The 14,633-nt window shown below is 52.4% G+C and overlaps 7 protein-coding genes across 7 annotated transcripts; 5 read left to right on the top strand and 2 right to left on the bottom strand.

The window, feature by feature from the left end:
• Nucleotides 1-84: 84 nt before the first annotated feature.
• Z517_07226 (uncharacterized protein) lies at nt 85-1,029 on the top strand (the record flags this gene model as incomplete). The annotated part of the gene is made up of 1 exon (XM_013428964.1): nt 85-1,029. One exon carries the CDS (start codon nt 85-87, stop codon nt 1,027-1,029), a length of 945 nt encoding a protein of 314 aa, XP_013284418.1.
• Nucleotides 1,030-1,946: 917 nt separating this feature from the next.
• Nucleotides 1,947-2,775, top strand: Z517_07225 (uncharacterized protein; the record flags this gene model as incomplete). Its single annotated transcript, XM_013428963.1, has 2 exons — nt 1,947-2,124; nt 2,174-2,775. The coding sequence occupies 2 exons, from the start codon at nt 1,947-1,949 to the stop codon at nt 2,773-2,775; spliced, it is 780 nt and encodes a 259-aa protein (XP_013284417.1).
• Nucleotides 2,776-2,875: 100 nt separating this feature from the next.
• Z517_07224 (uncharacterized protein) lies at nt 2,876-4,549 on the bottom strand (the record flags this gene model as incomplete). The annotated part of the gene is made up of 1 exon (XM_013428962.1): nt 2,876-4,549. One exon carries the CDS (start codon nt 4,547-4,549, stop codon nt 2,876-2,878), a length of 1,674 nt encoding a protein of 557 aa, XP_013284416.1.
• A 1,489-nt stretch (nt 4,550-6,038) lies between these two features.
• On the bottom strand, nt 6,039-6,554 carry Z517_07223 (uncharacterized protein; the record flags this gene model as incomplete). The annotated part of the gene is made up of 1 exon (XM_013428961.1): nt 6,039-6,554. The coding sequence occupies one exon, from the start codon at nt 6,552-6,554 to the stop codon at nt 6,039-6,041; it is 516 nt and encodes a 171-aa protein (XP_013284415.1).
• Nucleotides 6,555-8,331: 1,777 nt separating this feature from the next.
• Z517_07222 (uncharacterized protein) lies at nt 8,332-9,138 on the top strand (the record flags this gene model as incomplete). Its single annotated transcript, XM_013428960.1, has 1 exon — nt 8,332-9,138. The coding sequence occupies one exon, from the start codon at nt 8,332-8,334 to the stop codon at nt 9,136-9,138; it is 807 nt and encodes a 268-aa protein (XP_013284414.1).
• A 1,357-nt stretch (nt 9,139-10,495) lies between these two features.
• On the top strand, nt 10,496-12,537 carry Z517_07221 (uncharacterized protein; the record flags this gene model as incomplete). The annotated part of the gene is made up of 3 exons (XM_013428959.1): nt 10,496-11,027; nt 11,107-11,795; nt 12,028-12,537. 3 exons carry the CDS (start codon nt 10,496-10,498, stop codon nt 12,535-12,537), a joined length of 1,731 nt encoding a protein of 576 aa, XP_013284413.1.
• Nucleotides 12,538-13,439: 902 nt separating this feature from the next.
• Nucleotides 13,440-14,198, top strand: Z517_07220 (uncharacterized protein; the record flags this gene model as incomplete). The annotated part of the gene is made up of 1 exon (XM_013428958.1): nt 13,440-14,198. The coding sequence occupies one exon, from the start codon at nt 13,440-13,442 to the stop codon at nt 14,196-14,198; it is 759 nt and encodes a 252-aa protein (XP_013284412.1).
• Nucleotides 14,199-14,633: the final 435 nt, after the last annotated feature.

Raw genomic sequence — 14,633 nt, 5'->3', positions numbered from 1 at the left:
TGAAGGTACATTTCTATCTCAGGAACCTAAACTCTCACATACAGCTTACGATTCCCGAAAGTGGCTTTCAGAAATCCCCTCAAGATGGCCCAGAAAATCATCACTGTCTTTGGTGCCACAGGCAACCAAGGTGGCAGCACAGCCTCTGCTATTTTCAACAACCCTAGTTTGTCTTCCAAGTACAAGGTCCGCGCCATTACTCGCGACACGTCCAAGCCAGCAGCACAAGCTCTTGCCGCAAAGGGCGCTGAACTAGCCAAAGCTGACATCAACGATGTCGAAAGTGTGAAAGCTGTCGTCACAGGTTCGTACGGTGTCTTTGCCGTCACCAACTACTGGGAGACGCAATCCAAAGAAGCCGAGATCAAGCAAGGCAAGAACGTTGTCGATGCATGCAAGGCTGCCGGTGTCAAGCACTTGATTTGGTCAACTTTGCCACATGTGACCAAGTTGACCCAAGGCGAACTTACCAAGGTCGAGCACTTCGAGTCCAAGGCTGAAGTGGCAGAGTATGCCGAGCAGGTCAAAGGCGACATGATCGTTTCGTACTACATGCCGGGATATTTCATGTCCAACTTCAAAACCCAGTTCAAGCCCGATGAAGAGACTGGCGCGCTCACTCTGACACTCCCATGGAATCCCCAGAGTACCTGGGTACCCTTGATTGATATTCAAAACGACACCGGCTTATTCACTGTGGGTCTCCTCGAAGCTGGATCGAAGGCTAATGGGGTCCACGTTCAAGGTGTCGGCGAGTGGATGCACCCTCAAGAGATTGTCGAGACGCTCTCGAAGCTAAAGGGCAAGGAGATCAAATTCGTCGAACAACCTGCCACTGTCGAGTCTGCTGCGAAAATCGGCAACAAGATTGCAGAGGAGCTGGCACAAAACATGATTCTGATCCGAGACTGGAGCTACTACGGCAAGGGAACCGAGAAGAAGCAAGCTGAGAGTGACAAATTCTTGGTGCCAGGTTCCAAGAAGACCTCGTGGAAGGAATTTATTGAGCAAACCAAGTGGTCTTTCTAATATGATGCCAGTATGCAGAGCGTTAAGAGGATGAGCCGTGCAATCCAGATCGAGGCATTCGGCCAACTGCATGGATGTCACCATCAAGGAAACAGATCTCAGGGTCTAGGGGTCCCGGGTCTCGGTGGGCCTCAAAAGGCATTTCTTTAATACCATAATCATTGATCATGTATTTCTTCCCTCCGCTTGACCCGTCGTTCCTTTTATTCAATGTTGGGTTCGGACATACCTGACCATTGATGAAGTTTGAAGGGACTCAAGTGGCAGGGAGAAAGAAAGGGGTTACCTCGTACCCTGTACAAGAAACATCTTACCTGTATGCCATTGCCTACTAGCGCCGGGCGGAACAAAATCAAAAGGCTGACGCTCTAGTGGACTCCAGGCATTCTATTAGGGGTGCCCAACGCCCAGTCACCTGTTAGATGTCCCTAAGCAGCCAAGTGGGACGCCGTGCTACTCCTACTAGGGCAACATAACGGTGCTACCGATCAACGGCCCCTATCCAACCTTCCCCATTTCGATATTTCATCAACACTCATTACAACCAACACACCACAGAAGGCTGGTCTTCCCTGCAATATCCCTTGATTGGCCGTTACGCTTAGAGGACCTAAATTACCTGCCTTGAGGCGATTGGTGCTATTAAAATCAGAAACGCCTACCGAGTACCTCGTACTGTACCTTGTACCGGGTACCCTGTAATACTCCGTACGAGCACCCGAGTACAGCCATCTCTCCAGCCATGATACTTCATAGCCAATTTGAGCATTACCTGCCACTCCTTGAGGACGAGTACAAGGACGCTAAAATGCCGACGCAGCCTTGCTTCAACGCGTCGAGTTTTCGCACCCCAACTCTCTGTCCTTCCGCACATTCACGCTCGAACAGTAGCGTCAGGCTGAGCTCTACCACCCACCATGGACCCAAGGGTTCCTGCGACAATAGATGAGAAAGGGGAATCCAGCCATGCGCCAATACCCACGGCGCCGAATACACCTCCAGCTGACGATCACATTGTCGCGGTACAACCATCCGCGGATCAGCCTCCTCAGCACCCAATCGTGCCTACTTTCTTTGGAGAGCTCGCAGGAACAGGTAAACGAGGGTTACTCGCTCAATTGGAGCTTTACTGACCGAGTCCTAGATGGCCAGGCCTACATGTCCTTGCGAAAACGCGTGACAGACGCTTACCGTTGGCACACATATCAGTATTGGTTTGTGGCCATCACCTCGAACTCGCTCCTTTTTTTCCAGATCCTCATCGCAGCTTCTCTCACCGTGCTGGGAGCCTTCAATGACCGGCGCGCTCGAACCGCCACCATCTTTCTCGGCGCCACCAACACCGTTATTGCAGGGCTCATGACCTACTTCAAAAGTCGCAACCAGCCGAATCGCGCCCGACAGTTCCGCAACGACCTCGCAAGGATCGTAGATCAGCTTGATGATGCAGAGGCGAACTTCCGCAATCCAAACCGCCACGACGACGTCTACTTGGTCATGGAACAGATCAGAGAAGCTTATAACCAGGCGCGGACTGATGCCGAAGTCAACTATCCGGATTTGTGGGTCAAAGGCTCGACTTCTCAGAGTTCAAATCCTACGGCACGAGCATCAACGAACCCGCGAACAACCGTCCCCCCTCCTCCTCCAGCAGCACCATCATCGGTGCTAGGAACGACGGATCGTCCTGTGTCTGATCTGGCCCATGGGGCACCAATAACAGGGTCAACAGTGAAAGTCCTATAAGCTATTCGTTATATGCTATATCAATGCTAGCGACGCGCGCTTGAGGGATCGACCAGCCAGGTGTGAAGTGGTGGCATCTTCACATGGTTCAAGAGGTCAACTAATCCCCTTGAGCGATCCAATCTGCAACCCTCTCAGCCATTGCATAGACCACAGACTGAGGGTGACACGCCATCGGGATCGGAAATACACTGGCATCGACGACCCTCAAGCCTTTGACGCCTACCACGCGACAATGACTGTCCACGGCTTTGCCCATCGCGCAGCTACTCGTCGGGTGGTCAAGACTATATCCAAAATCAGCAATTCGCTTGTCGATTTCCTCGTCCGTTGCGTCCATGATACACGCGTATCCCTCTGGTGCAACTTCATGGGATATAAAGGACCTCCCAGCCTCGGTGCCAAGATGGACTGATGCTGCTTTCCGAAGCGCCTCTCGGAGGCCAGCCCTGTCCACATCAGTATCGAAGAAATTCACGTCAATTACCGGCGGATCTTCGATGCTGGCCGACCTCAAAGTGATGGAACCTCGAGATGTAGGAGTGAGAAAGCAGACGATGGTGCTAATATAGCTCCCGTCCAGTGGCACGTCGATACCCGTGAGCCTCTTCCCAATGGCCACGTAGAGCGTGACAATCTCCATATGGGACGCATCCGGCCTGAGTACCAGGTTTCTGTCTTCCTGAGTCCTGATCAGAGGTTCCAGTTTCGCCAGCTGGTCTAAAGGCCCGAACGTCATGAAATCCACCGGCCACCCGGCGAAATATGAAGGGTCGTTGAACAGTGGCGACCCGATGGACAGCCCCTTTTCCGGATGCTCTAGTTTCCAAGTCAGCCCCATGGCCAAATGATCTGTGAGGTTTTTGCCAATTGCGCGATTCGAGGCAATGGGCTCTATGCCGTGCTTTGCCAATTCGTCAGGGTCGCCTATCCCAGAGAGCATGAGAACTTGGGGGCTATGGTACGTCCCGGCGCAGACAATGACCTCTTTTTTCGCAACCAGGTGCTCGCCGCCGACAAGGTCGACGCCATTTGCAATAGGCTGGTCTTGTCCCGTGAAGGTGACGCGCTGTACCGCACTCGTGGTCCGAATGTCCACCTTTGTCAAATCGAAGATTTTGCTCGGCAGCTGTCTGACGCTGTTGACCCAGACCTCGACAAATTCGATCAGGCCATTCTGATCACCTGCATTACCGTCAGGGATGTACCTGGCCCCTGCCTCCTCCCACATCTTTTGAATTGATTCCCTCAGGGGGTACTTCCTCGTTGGCCACAGAGACCGGATCGGGGTGAGCTTTAATGGTCCATCGTGTCCGTGCTGGCTTTCATCCATCTCCACACCCTCTGGCGACACTACACTCTCCACCCTCTTCATATAGGGGAGAAGGGCATCATAGCCCCAGCTGTCGTCGCCCACCACCTTTGCCCACAGATCGTAGTCACTTTTCGGTCCCCTCGTCCAAGCACCCCCATTGATCGCCGCAGAGCCACTCAGCGCCTTGCCGACCGGCGCGGTCGCGCCGCGTCCGTTGAGGTGCCGATTGGGTGAGATGGCGAGCTGATAGGAGTGCTGGGACTCTCGAGCCAGATGCGCGCCTTGGCTCGTCAAGATATGGTCGGTGGTTGAGGGGTCTGTCCCTGCCTCGAGGACGAGAATCTGTTTGGTATCTGAAGGCGGGAGGATTCTGGACAGTCGCGACGCCAGGACGAGCCCGGCAACGCCGCCTCCGACGATGATGTAGTCGTACGAAGACGGAGACAGTGACGAGGCCATTGTCGTACTGTTCCGTGCCCCCCTCTAGTTTTTTGCTCTACTGTTCCGGACAGGACAGGATGCTCTCAACCAAGACGAAGACAAAGGTCAGTGATAATATTCGTGATGATATGATATGATATGATGTTGTCATTAATGTTGATGGAATGGAACGGAATGGTATCTCATAATACCATATAGAATATAATATAGAATAACTAGTATGAGATATAATATATCTATCTCCTAACGGAAACAAATGATAATCTTTTATAGAACAGTCCCTTGTAGACCAGCAGTAGTACTGAGTAGTTATCTATCTCACAATCTTAGAACAGCGAGGAAAGATGGGGGGAAAAGTGAACGACAATCCTCAGCTCGTCCCATCTGGGTAGTCCGTGCGGATCACTATGCGTTGGGTTGGGTTTGGTTTGGTCTGGTTTGGTTTGGTCTGGTTTGGTTTGGTCTGGTTTGGTTTGGTACATATTATAGGGTTCGGTAGGGTTAGGTTGGGTTGGAATGGGAGGGGTTAGAACTACAGTAGTGAGTACTCGGTAGTGCCTCGTATTTGCGGCTGAATGAACGGCTGAATGGATGGATGGGTTTGTACTTGTCCAAACAGTAGGTACAAGCCTACTCAGCGAGGCACGCGAGGCTTGATACCTGTACTCGTAGTGTAGGTAGAAAGATAGATCGACGCTCCCTCCTGTGGGAACCACATGCCCTAATCCGGTAAAATGGTACATTCTCTCGGTGCAGGTTCCCTCGGGATTCATCCTCGTCTGTTCGGGTAGTACAATCGCAATGCAATGCGGGATGCAAGTATGCCTTGAGCCATGTCATTGCGCACGCTGCGTTACCGTCGGGCCAGGTCGTGGGCTATGGCCACAGAGTGAGTCCGTATGTATCCCAAGAGATAGACAATGGTCGAGGAAAATTATGGCGCACATCATCTTTTCATCTGCGACTCTTCGTTCCCCTGCTTCATGGAGAGATCGGGCTTTGTATTGCTCCTCCAACCTGCCTTGTCATGCATTTCATTCATTTATGCACTTAATTCGACACGTAGCGGGATGCTGAGACGACAAATCGACAGATTGCGTGTTAAGAGGAGCTGAAATTCGCAGAGCCACGAAAATATTCGCATTATAACTTTTGCTCAGTGGTATCACATCCAAGCTCGAGACGGATTCTCCAAAACGCCACGAATATCGCGCGCAAGGACCTCGTAACTGGTCGCTTAATAAATAAACCTGAAATAGCCGCTTGGATCTCATTCAAAGCCCACTCGTCGGGCGAAACCATATGTGAATCAGCCGCATTGACAACACCCTTGTTTGTTCGTGTAGAAATTCAGGCATCTATTTGGATGATGTGGTCAGTACATGTCCGTAGAAGACTGATACGTGAAGGCTTCTCGCAAGACAATCACTTACCCGCCGGCGGTTGCCTTCCAAAGCATACAACCGTCTCTTGACTTGTAGCTCAGACTGTGTCGAGGAAAGAAACGTCAGCCTCGTTGTTCTGTCGGAATCACCACAGACCTTTCGCGCAGAGACCTGTCAGGCCTGCCGCTCGCGCACTTCATAGAAAGCAGAGAAACAGGGTATATCGCTGGTGCGCCGTACCAGCCACTTGTATTATCGCCGTAGTTCATACAGCCTTCGGCGTGATCGCCATAATTTAGACATCCCTCGGCGTGGTCGCCAACGACCATACACCCTGAAGCGCCATCCCCAAAGGTACAGCAGCCATCCTCGACCTGTCTCTTTTGACACGACTCAGTTCCCGCGGATGCAGACGCAGACGCAGACGCAGCCTGCTGCGGGCTTGTCTCCGGCTGTGACGCCGCTTGCCGAGTAGCCTCGCTCTGCGGCTGAGGAGATTCGTCTCGCTGCAGTCGGTCATTACTATGTGCAGAGGAGGAGCGCGAGGACTCTTCGTAGGGAGGTGGGGGATCCATGCGCGGGAATGTGCTCGATCCACCTCTGTTGGGTGGCGAGGTAGAATCTCTGAGTTTGCCCATTCTGGCTGAGTTTGATCAGGAGGAAGAATAAACGAGGAATAGATCTCGTCTCATATGCTGGAGAGAAAAAGCGCGGTGGTCAAGATCGCAAGAGGGTGCGAATGTCGCAAGTTGTTTGACTATAGTGCAGCTGTACGAATATGAATACTCTGCGGTTAGCATTGCTCAAAACCCTGACCGTCGCAAGAAAATCACGAAACAATATATGGTTCGCCAATGTGACTGTGAGCGAAGAAGCATTGACTTGCTCAAGCATCAACTGATAAATGCACTGGCCGAGGCTACGAATACGATTGGCCTGTTTGGTTTCTGCCTGCGGATCGAGTTGTGCAAAAGAGGGATAGGCAAAGATGAAACTGAGGCTTGACGAGCTGTGGCTGGGATATGTTCAGTAGGCTCGAACCATAGGAATTATGTTGCCTAATGGCAAGAAGCAACAGGACAAGGTACGAGCTATAGCGAGTTTCTTGTTGCTTTGGTACTTGGTAGTGACGGTGGGAGGTGGAGGTGGGATGCCTGGATTCTAGAATACTCCAAGGGTAAATCCGGGGAGATGATAATTGGACACGAGTAGCGAGGCTCAGGTGGCGCAGCTCACTTCTCTTCTTTTGAATCTTGGTTAGAAGAAAGGGATAAAACTTGGTACTTGTGTGAGCAAGATATGACGCCAGTCAGTCAGTGTGCGAGACTCAGACCAAGGGAGGTGAGCAAGTTGGCTAATCTACCGTGTACCTCCGTCCTCTACAAGTGCTCCGTAGTGACTCAAACTCATGATAGGCCAGGTTTTGAGGCTAAGTTGAATTTTTCGCTCGCGTGTGTGAGAATACGAGATGGGAACAAGCATCCACCCACTACGCTGTCAGGTACTTGAACTCGGTACAAGTCCTCGGTACAAGTAGGATGATGTTGTGATGCCACCCACTCAGGAGGTTGTCTGTTTACGCGGAATAACTGACACACATTCAGAGACACGCTCAGGTGAGAGTGGATGAAGACCAAAGCCAGGGAAAGTGGGAATGGTTGTAACTTAAATGATACGGCAATTTCCATCTCGTGATTTTCCTTCTGGACAGAGAACAAGCGAGTTTGTGGCAGATTGGCGCTCGCAAAGAGCTTGTTGCGTGCTTTTCCACCATTGAACCATTGCCAATGGTTATTTCCGGGGGGGCGGCTCTCAAGGCCACTTCTCCCTTAAGCTTGGGGGCTTAGGGGCTTACCTCGTAGGGGCTTAGAAGGGGGGTTGCCACCCTCTCATACCTCTGCACCTCACGCCATCGCCCGGCAAGTCTGGACTTTGGTCACCCATTTAGTTAAACTTTGGGTAATAGGCTGCTTGGCATTGTTGCCCCTGATTTCCTGATTGAACCTGATAGCCTTTGATAGCCCTGATGGCCTCTGGCGGCCCTGATGCAATTGCCCGTACAAGCCCGTACTTACTTTGGGGGATCGAGATGAGCGCCGTTGAACTCTCAGCTCGTGGCACCCACTACGCGACATAGTATGAAAACACTTGCCTCCCCCTCCAGCCCAAAATCCTTATAGTATCATCTCCTTCGCTGGGTCTTCTGGTCAATTTGTCACTGGTAACCAGCTTCTTCTGTATCACGTTGCATCGACAACATTCACATTCGTTTCTCTTTCCTATCTCTTTTCATTGTCATTTGCATCCCTTTTGATTCACCATCATCCCGGTTTCTCGCAGTCTTGCCGGCGGCGATCTGAAGAACCCTGTACTTTTGTGCCTCAGGAATTCCGGCGACTGGCCTGCGTCGTCACAATGGGCCTCAACAACCACTACCGCTCCGTTTCCGACAACGACGAATCTTTCCCACTCTCGGAAAAGAGTCAACCAAGAGCAGGCTGGGGTAAACAGTCCATCTGTCTTTCTATCGCGACCGGCACGCTGTTCATTGCCATCATCGTCGCCATCTTTTCTCTGATTTCTTCTGTATTTGTCTCCAACACCAACACCACAAAATCCGATGCCCTTTCCGCCTCGACCACCAGCGCAGCCGCAGTTGCCGCTAGCACCTCCGCTGTCGCAGTCACTCCTCCAGTCGACGACTCGATAAAATCCGCCGAGGGTTCGGACGGCTCGACTCAAAAAGCAGAAATCGATCACTGCGGCTTTTCCCCCGAAGAGGCAAGGGAACGTGGCTGCATCTTTGACGTGATGATGCAACTCTGGACTCCCGCAGCTTGTTTCGATGAAACCCTCTCGAATCGCTTCCTGGAGGTTGGCAACTGGACGTGGTACGCTGATCCATCTGCCAGTCACATCTACACATTGGAGGAAATGAGGAAGGGCGAACACGATGCGGTCTATGTCGCTCAAGACTACCATGTCACTCACTGTATCTACGCCTGGGAGAAATTGGTCCGGTCTATGAGGAATCAACAACCCCTCATCACCGAGTTGATCTCTTATGACCATGTCATCCACTGCAGACATAAAACCCTCCAGAGAGCCGACGGAGGCGACTCCATCCGTGGTGTCCGTGCTCCTACCGGATATACACAGTGCGCACCATACGACACCTGGAAGGACCATCTCCCTCCTAATGAGCACTCTTCAACAGACTGAAGATAAAGATAAAGACATTTTGGATCGGCCCTCATTTTAGCGTTTCGCAGTTGGAGTTCGAATATATGGTCAGTTCATATAGGCACATAATTCTCAGATCACCAATATTTTTTGGAAGTGGACAGGTCTCGGACGCGCGCTCGGATGTGCACAGTCTCATGGGGGATCTCAACTTTCAAAGTCAAGGTCGCCCACAGAAATTGTGCCACCATCTAAGCTATCGAAGCTTCAGAAGATGGTGCTATGGTACGTCTTCAGACCTCTGGATTTCGGGATCGCACCAACTGAACGAACGACCAGACCGTTGGCGCAGAGGGATCAGTGTATTGAGTATTTGATGTGGAGTGTACTCGGTATTGGACTGTGCTTGGATTTCAGATATGTACCACTCGCAGCTAGGCTTTCTGAAGACTTGCCAACCTCAAATGGATGATGCAAATGACTTTTACATTCGATCGAACAATGTATTCGCCTGTGAACAACTCTTGCATACAGCGCATTCCTCCTTGCTCCGAGGTCACTCGACCTCTCGAACTACATCCCATTTCTACAAGAGAGGTAGTTGGTAAGGTCTACCGAGTACTCATCCTCCCCATCGATCCGAAGCTCTGTGTGTGAATTCCCAATTGATCACCTATGTACGTGCCTTGTCCGCGTTCGACACCAAAAACACGCGTCGGCAATAGAACCTACGGTCAATCTATCGATAAGAGGTAATATATTGATCCTCTTGTGAACACTTTCCTTTTGGAGCCGACGTGTGTGATCGGCAAGATTTTTCAACTGCAGATCAAGCTTTCGGTGATGCCATCCAAAACCTACTGTGGTCTGGGCACTATCCATCGCTAGCTCAAAACTCTCCCTCCTCGCCTGCGGGCTGCTTCAGGAGTTTCCTGCCTTCTCAAGAAACGTTGTTCAAGGACATGTGGTCTAGAACAACGGTCGTGCATGGGATGCGACAAGCCGTTTATCACCTTAAGGGAGGACCCCTTCTTGTCGCAACGATTGGTCCACCCATTTGGCGATTGTGCGAAGCTGGAACGATTGAGGATAACAGACATTTTGTATGCTGGTCGCCCGTGCAGGGGTTCGTTTGTGGCTTGCGTCGAGGCCAGCTTTGGACCAGCTGAAGGCACACGAACCGTCCCACGAATGTGCAACTCGGTTTTGGACAGGATGCTAATAAAGGCGATGTCGCCGTCACTCCCGTCGAAAGGCGCCATTCCCTGCAGCGACGGCCTGCCGCTGAAGAGGCCCTACGCTGCTGAAAACACACCCTCTCTTGGCTGAGAGCTTTACGAACTGCTTACATTCCAATTTTCTTCCCCAGTTTGCATGACACCGACCAGTTGCGACGATGAGCGAATCAACAGAACCCGCCCACGATCGCGTGGATGAGTATGTGGTGGATCCTATCCACGTGTCACTCCTAGCGACTATCGATGACGAGGACACCGCCTACAAGGACCCAGACAAGTTGGATCGTTACTCTCTCTTTGAAGCAAAGACGATTGACATATGGGAGACCGCCGGCCGGGGCGCGCAGATTGTGGATCGTAATTATCCTGTATCTCGAAGACTACCCCCGGACCTCTTCGAGGCGTATCACCCTGCAATACCACGCGGGAGCCGTCTGGCTCTTCGTCTCTTGTGCACACGGCCGGCGCTGGGGGGTAACCAGACGGCCAAGCACGACGACCTGGGGCCACCGGGGGATCGACAGATCAATTACCTTCCCTTTGTGCCCGCGGACATACAGGAGCTGGTCCATCAATGGGATCTCAACCGCGAATACACCTGGATGAGACTGAACGCGCGAGAAGTAGGCAATTTTCAACGCAAGACGGTGTGGAGTTTCGATGTCGAGCCACCCAGAGCAGTCCGAATGGGTATGTGCATATTGGCGGAGGCCGGTAGAACGATCCGCATTTTCGCATGCAGAACAAGCTGAATTGAATTGCTCCCCAGGATTGGTGATCCATTTCCCCTTCGTCCTCCGTCCAGCCCGACGAGCCAAATATTTGGCCGACACAAAGGGAGGCCGCACTGCCTCGCGTCGATCGCTCAAGTCGACGTACAATCCGCGCCGCGATGACCCTTTCCTGTGGTCCTTTGCCATGTCTCATTCTCTGCGCGACGGCAAGACCCGTTGCCTCCTCGACGGGCTCACGGACTGGGCAATGGGCGACGTGTCGCGCCGGCTGCTGAAGGCGTCGCAGCAGTGGTACCTACATCCGTTGCACGTGCCGGTGATCCTGCTGAATATCTTCTTCGACCACGCGGCCTGGGAGGTGAACCGGCTGTGCGTCGAGGTCGGGCACTTTGAGTTCCTGTCGCGCGACGCCCAGATCGGCTCGCTCCAGCACTTCGACGCTATCACCACACAGCTGCAGTACGTGTACCGAGACCTGGACTTCCTGCAATCGTTGGCAAAGTTCCTGCTCGAGACCATGGAATTTCTCGAGCAGAAGATCTTTCTTCGCGAATGGGACAGCAGAGCTGGAAGGGATGACGGTACCGTCGTTTCGTACAGGGCATACGTGCACCAGACGAACCCGCACATGGAGGAGAAGTTGATGAATATCTCACATTTGATCGACAATAATCTGTCAACGTGCGAATACTTACAGGCTAGGACGAAGGACGCTCTGGATTTTGTAAGTCTTTCTTCCATCTTCCCATGAGCCACCCTTTCCAGCGAGTCTGGTCCTGGTCCTTGCTCTCCCTGCCTCTCTTTGGGCCATTCTGCCGCGCGTATCGTCTACGAATGCGCAAGCGGACAACCCTCGAATCCTCAGTAGCGATTCTCGCGCTTTGATTCTTTCCTCTATTTGAGGGTGTCTAATTAATGCCCCCGTACGTGTCTACGTGCCGCGTTGGGGGAAATAGATCAAAGGTAAAATCTCCTTGCGCGACAACGAATCGAACCGGGAGGACGCCGACTCCAACAAAGCCATGTCGTTCCTGCAGATGGTCTTCCTACCTGCGACCTTTGTGGCGGCCATCGTGTCCATGAACTTTTTCGACCTGACCACCTCCCCGCCTCGCGTGAGCGGCTACATCTGGATCTTCTGGCTCGTCAGCCTGGGGCTCACGGCGCTGGTGCTGATCATTTACTTCTTCTGGCGGTGGAAGGGCAAGGTCAAGGCCGCGGACGAGCGGAGAGAGGCACGGTTGCGCGAGAAGATGCTGGGGTGGGAAGAAGGTGGCGGCGGAGAGGCAAGTGCTGCGGACAGTGATGGTGGTGAGGGTGGTAGAAAGCGTGGGAAGCGGAGGAGTCGTCGAAGACGGGGGACGGGACGAAAGGACAGGCGGATGACCAGCGACGAGAGCGCCGATGATGGCGAGGCGGCTACAACGACGGAGAAGAGAAAGGAGAAGCCCGAGTTGGTCATGTAGTTTGCTGGGGAATTACTCTAGGTCAACGCATTTTGTCCCAGAGGCACTCACAGCTTCAAGGGGCCAACGAGGCGACACCTTCGGAGATCGCAGGCGTCACTGACATACGAGTTGCTCAATACAGAGTATTAGAAATCCCAAAGATGCGATGCAGACGTAAAAATGACAAGACGGAGAGGGAGAAGCCATCGAGTACTCGCTCGCTAGAGGCAGATGAGAAGCTGGATGGTCAAACACCAACCACCCGGATTAACGTCGGGGGACCGAGTCTGGTGATGCAGTAGTTATAACAATTTATTACTTGTGCAAGGGTAGTTTGGGGGCGGCATTCCGGCCCGCAGCGGGGCGTGGCTCCAAGGTTCACCAAGGCCTAATAATCATGTGGATAGGCGTGGCTGGGATCTCCAATCTATCCGTCATATTAGAAAAAGAGTAGATAGCCAAAGCAACATAACCTGCACATTGCACCACCAAGCAACCCAACCTCTCTGCACTTTCTTCTCCCCCGTTCCTTTCTCAACCAAGCAACTTCTCTGTGGCTTTTCTTTTGCTTGCTTGCGTTGGCTGCATCGCATCGTCTTCCAAACAGTCGCTCGTTCCAGACTTCCCAGCAGCTTCTTTTCCACAGTTGTGCGTGTTGTGCGGATTCTATCTTATCCTGCGAGAACTCCATTGGTGCCCCGCAATCAGCTGCAGCTACAGCCATTTCCACTTCCACAGCCGAGCTCTTGAGACGTCTTCGTGCAGATTGGCGGCACGCACGGAGAGGCAAGAGGAAGAGAGAGAGAGAAAATAATCAGAAACCAGACCACACAAGAGGAGGAGAGGCGGTTGCGGTTGTATTGAGTGTCCTTACAATCCACGGCATATTCTCCCTTTGGAGGAGAGTTGGGGCTCAATCAATGGCGCCGACGTCCTACATCCGCAGCGTCAGCGGCTCGAGTCAACACCTACGAGCCGTGGTTTCTCGCTCCGTGTCGTCGAGCTTCGAAGCAGCAGCCTCCCCAAAGTCCTCTCTCATTACCACTTCCAGAACTTCCGTTGCCTCCTTCTTCGCACTCATCCTGAAGGAGGTGCTACAATTCTCGAAACGCACGCTCCTCACCTCATCCGACCCTTCAAAACCGTCCCGCCGGGATCTCGTGCAACCTGTGTTCATCCAACCTTCACCTCATCTCGAGAAACGACAGAGCGCCGTCCTCGCAATCCCGACAACCTATGCAGGCCTCAACTCCGGTCCTGCCCCCGGTGCTTTGGTAGGCATTGTCCTCGGCTCCGTGGGTGGCTTCATCCTTATACTATATATCATTCTCTCCCTGTTCCGCTTCTCCGGATGGGGAGGCGGCGGTGCTGTCGTGGCAGAAGAAGTCATCCGTCACCATCGAAGAAGACCGTCCCGGAGCAGCCCAAGCAGTAGAAGCCACAGTCAGCCCATGAGCCACGCCAGCACTCACAGACCAGAAAGAATGCGGGAAGAAACGGTGATAGTGGAAGAACATTTTGATCCGAGCGTCGAGGAGGACATTGTTGAAGTCATTGAAGAGCATTCGCCAGAGCGGTCGCCGCCGAGGAAATCCAATCGCAGAAGTGGCTTTAGGACTGTGGACCCGGCGGAGTTTGGAGGAGGAGGGAGACCGATGAGGAAGGTGTCGAGGAGATGATGAAAGAATGGTGACTTGTTATTTGTGAGACATTGCCTATTTGCAGTTTGATGTAATGAAGCGATGGAGTTGGTATGGTATGGAATAGCATATGCGGGATTGTCGCTCCTGTTCTTGTGTGATATATGCATGCATCTGGTGAACTTGGCAGTTTGACAAGCAAGCATTGAATTTGGGCAGAGCACAAATTGTCTAGCGAGCACAACGATAATGGTATGGGTACTCGGTTCTGATGTTGTGAAAGCGTCCTTCCTGCCCATTCATTTCACATCCTACGGTACGGTGATATGCTGGAAGCTGAGCCTGCCAATTACAGTGACATGGTACCACTGTAAGCCTGTCAGATTGTCAGATTATCGGATGATCAGTCGATCAATCGATCAGACGAAGACAAGCTCTCGGTGCTCGTTCCTGTCCGTGTCGCGCCTTGAACCG

Source organism: Fonsecaea pedrosoi (genome assembly GCF_000835455.1).
Source record: "Fonsecaea pedrosoi CBS 271.37 unplaced genomic scaffold supercont1.4, whole genome shotgun sequence".
Taxonomy (NCBI): domain Eukaryota; kingdom Fungi; phylum Ascomycota; class Eurotiomycetes; order Chaetothyriales; family Herpotrichiellaceae; genus Fonsecaea; species Fonsecaea pedrosoi.
Note: the sequence above shows the minus strand (reverse complement) of the source record. Positions and strands in the feature narration are given on the sequence as shown.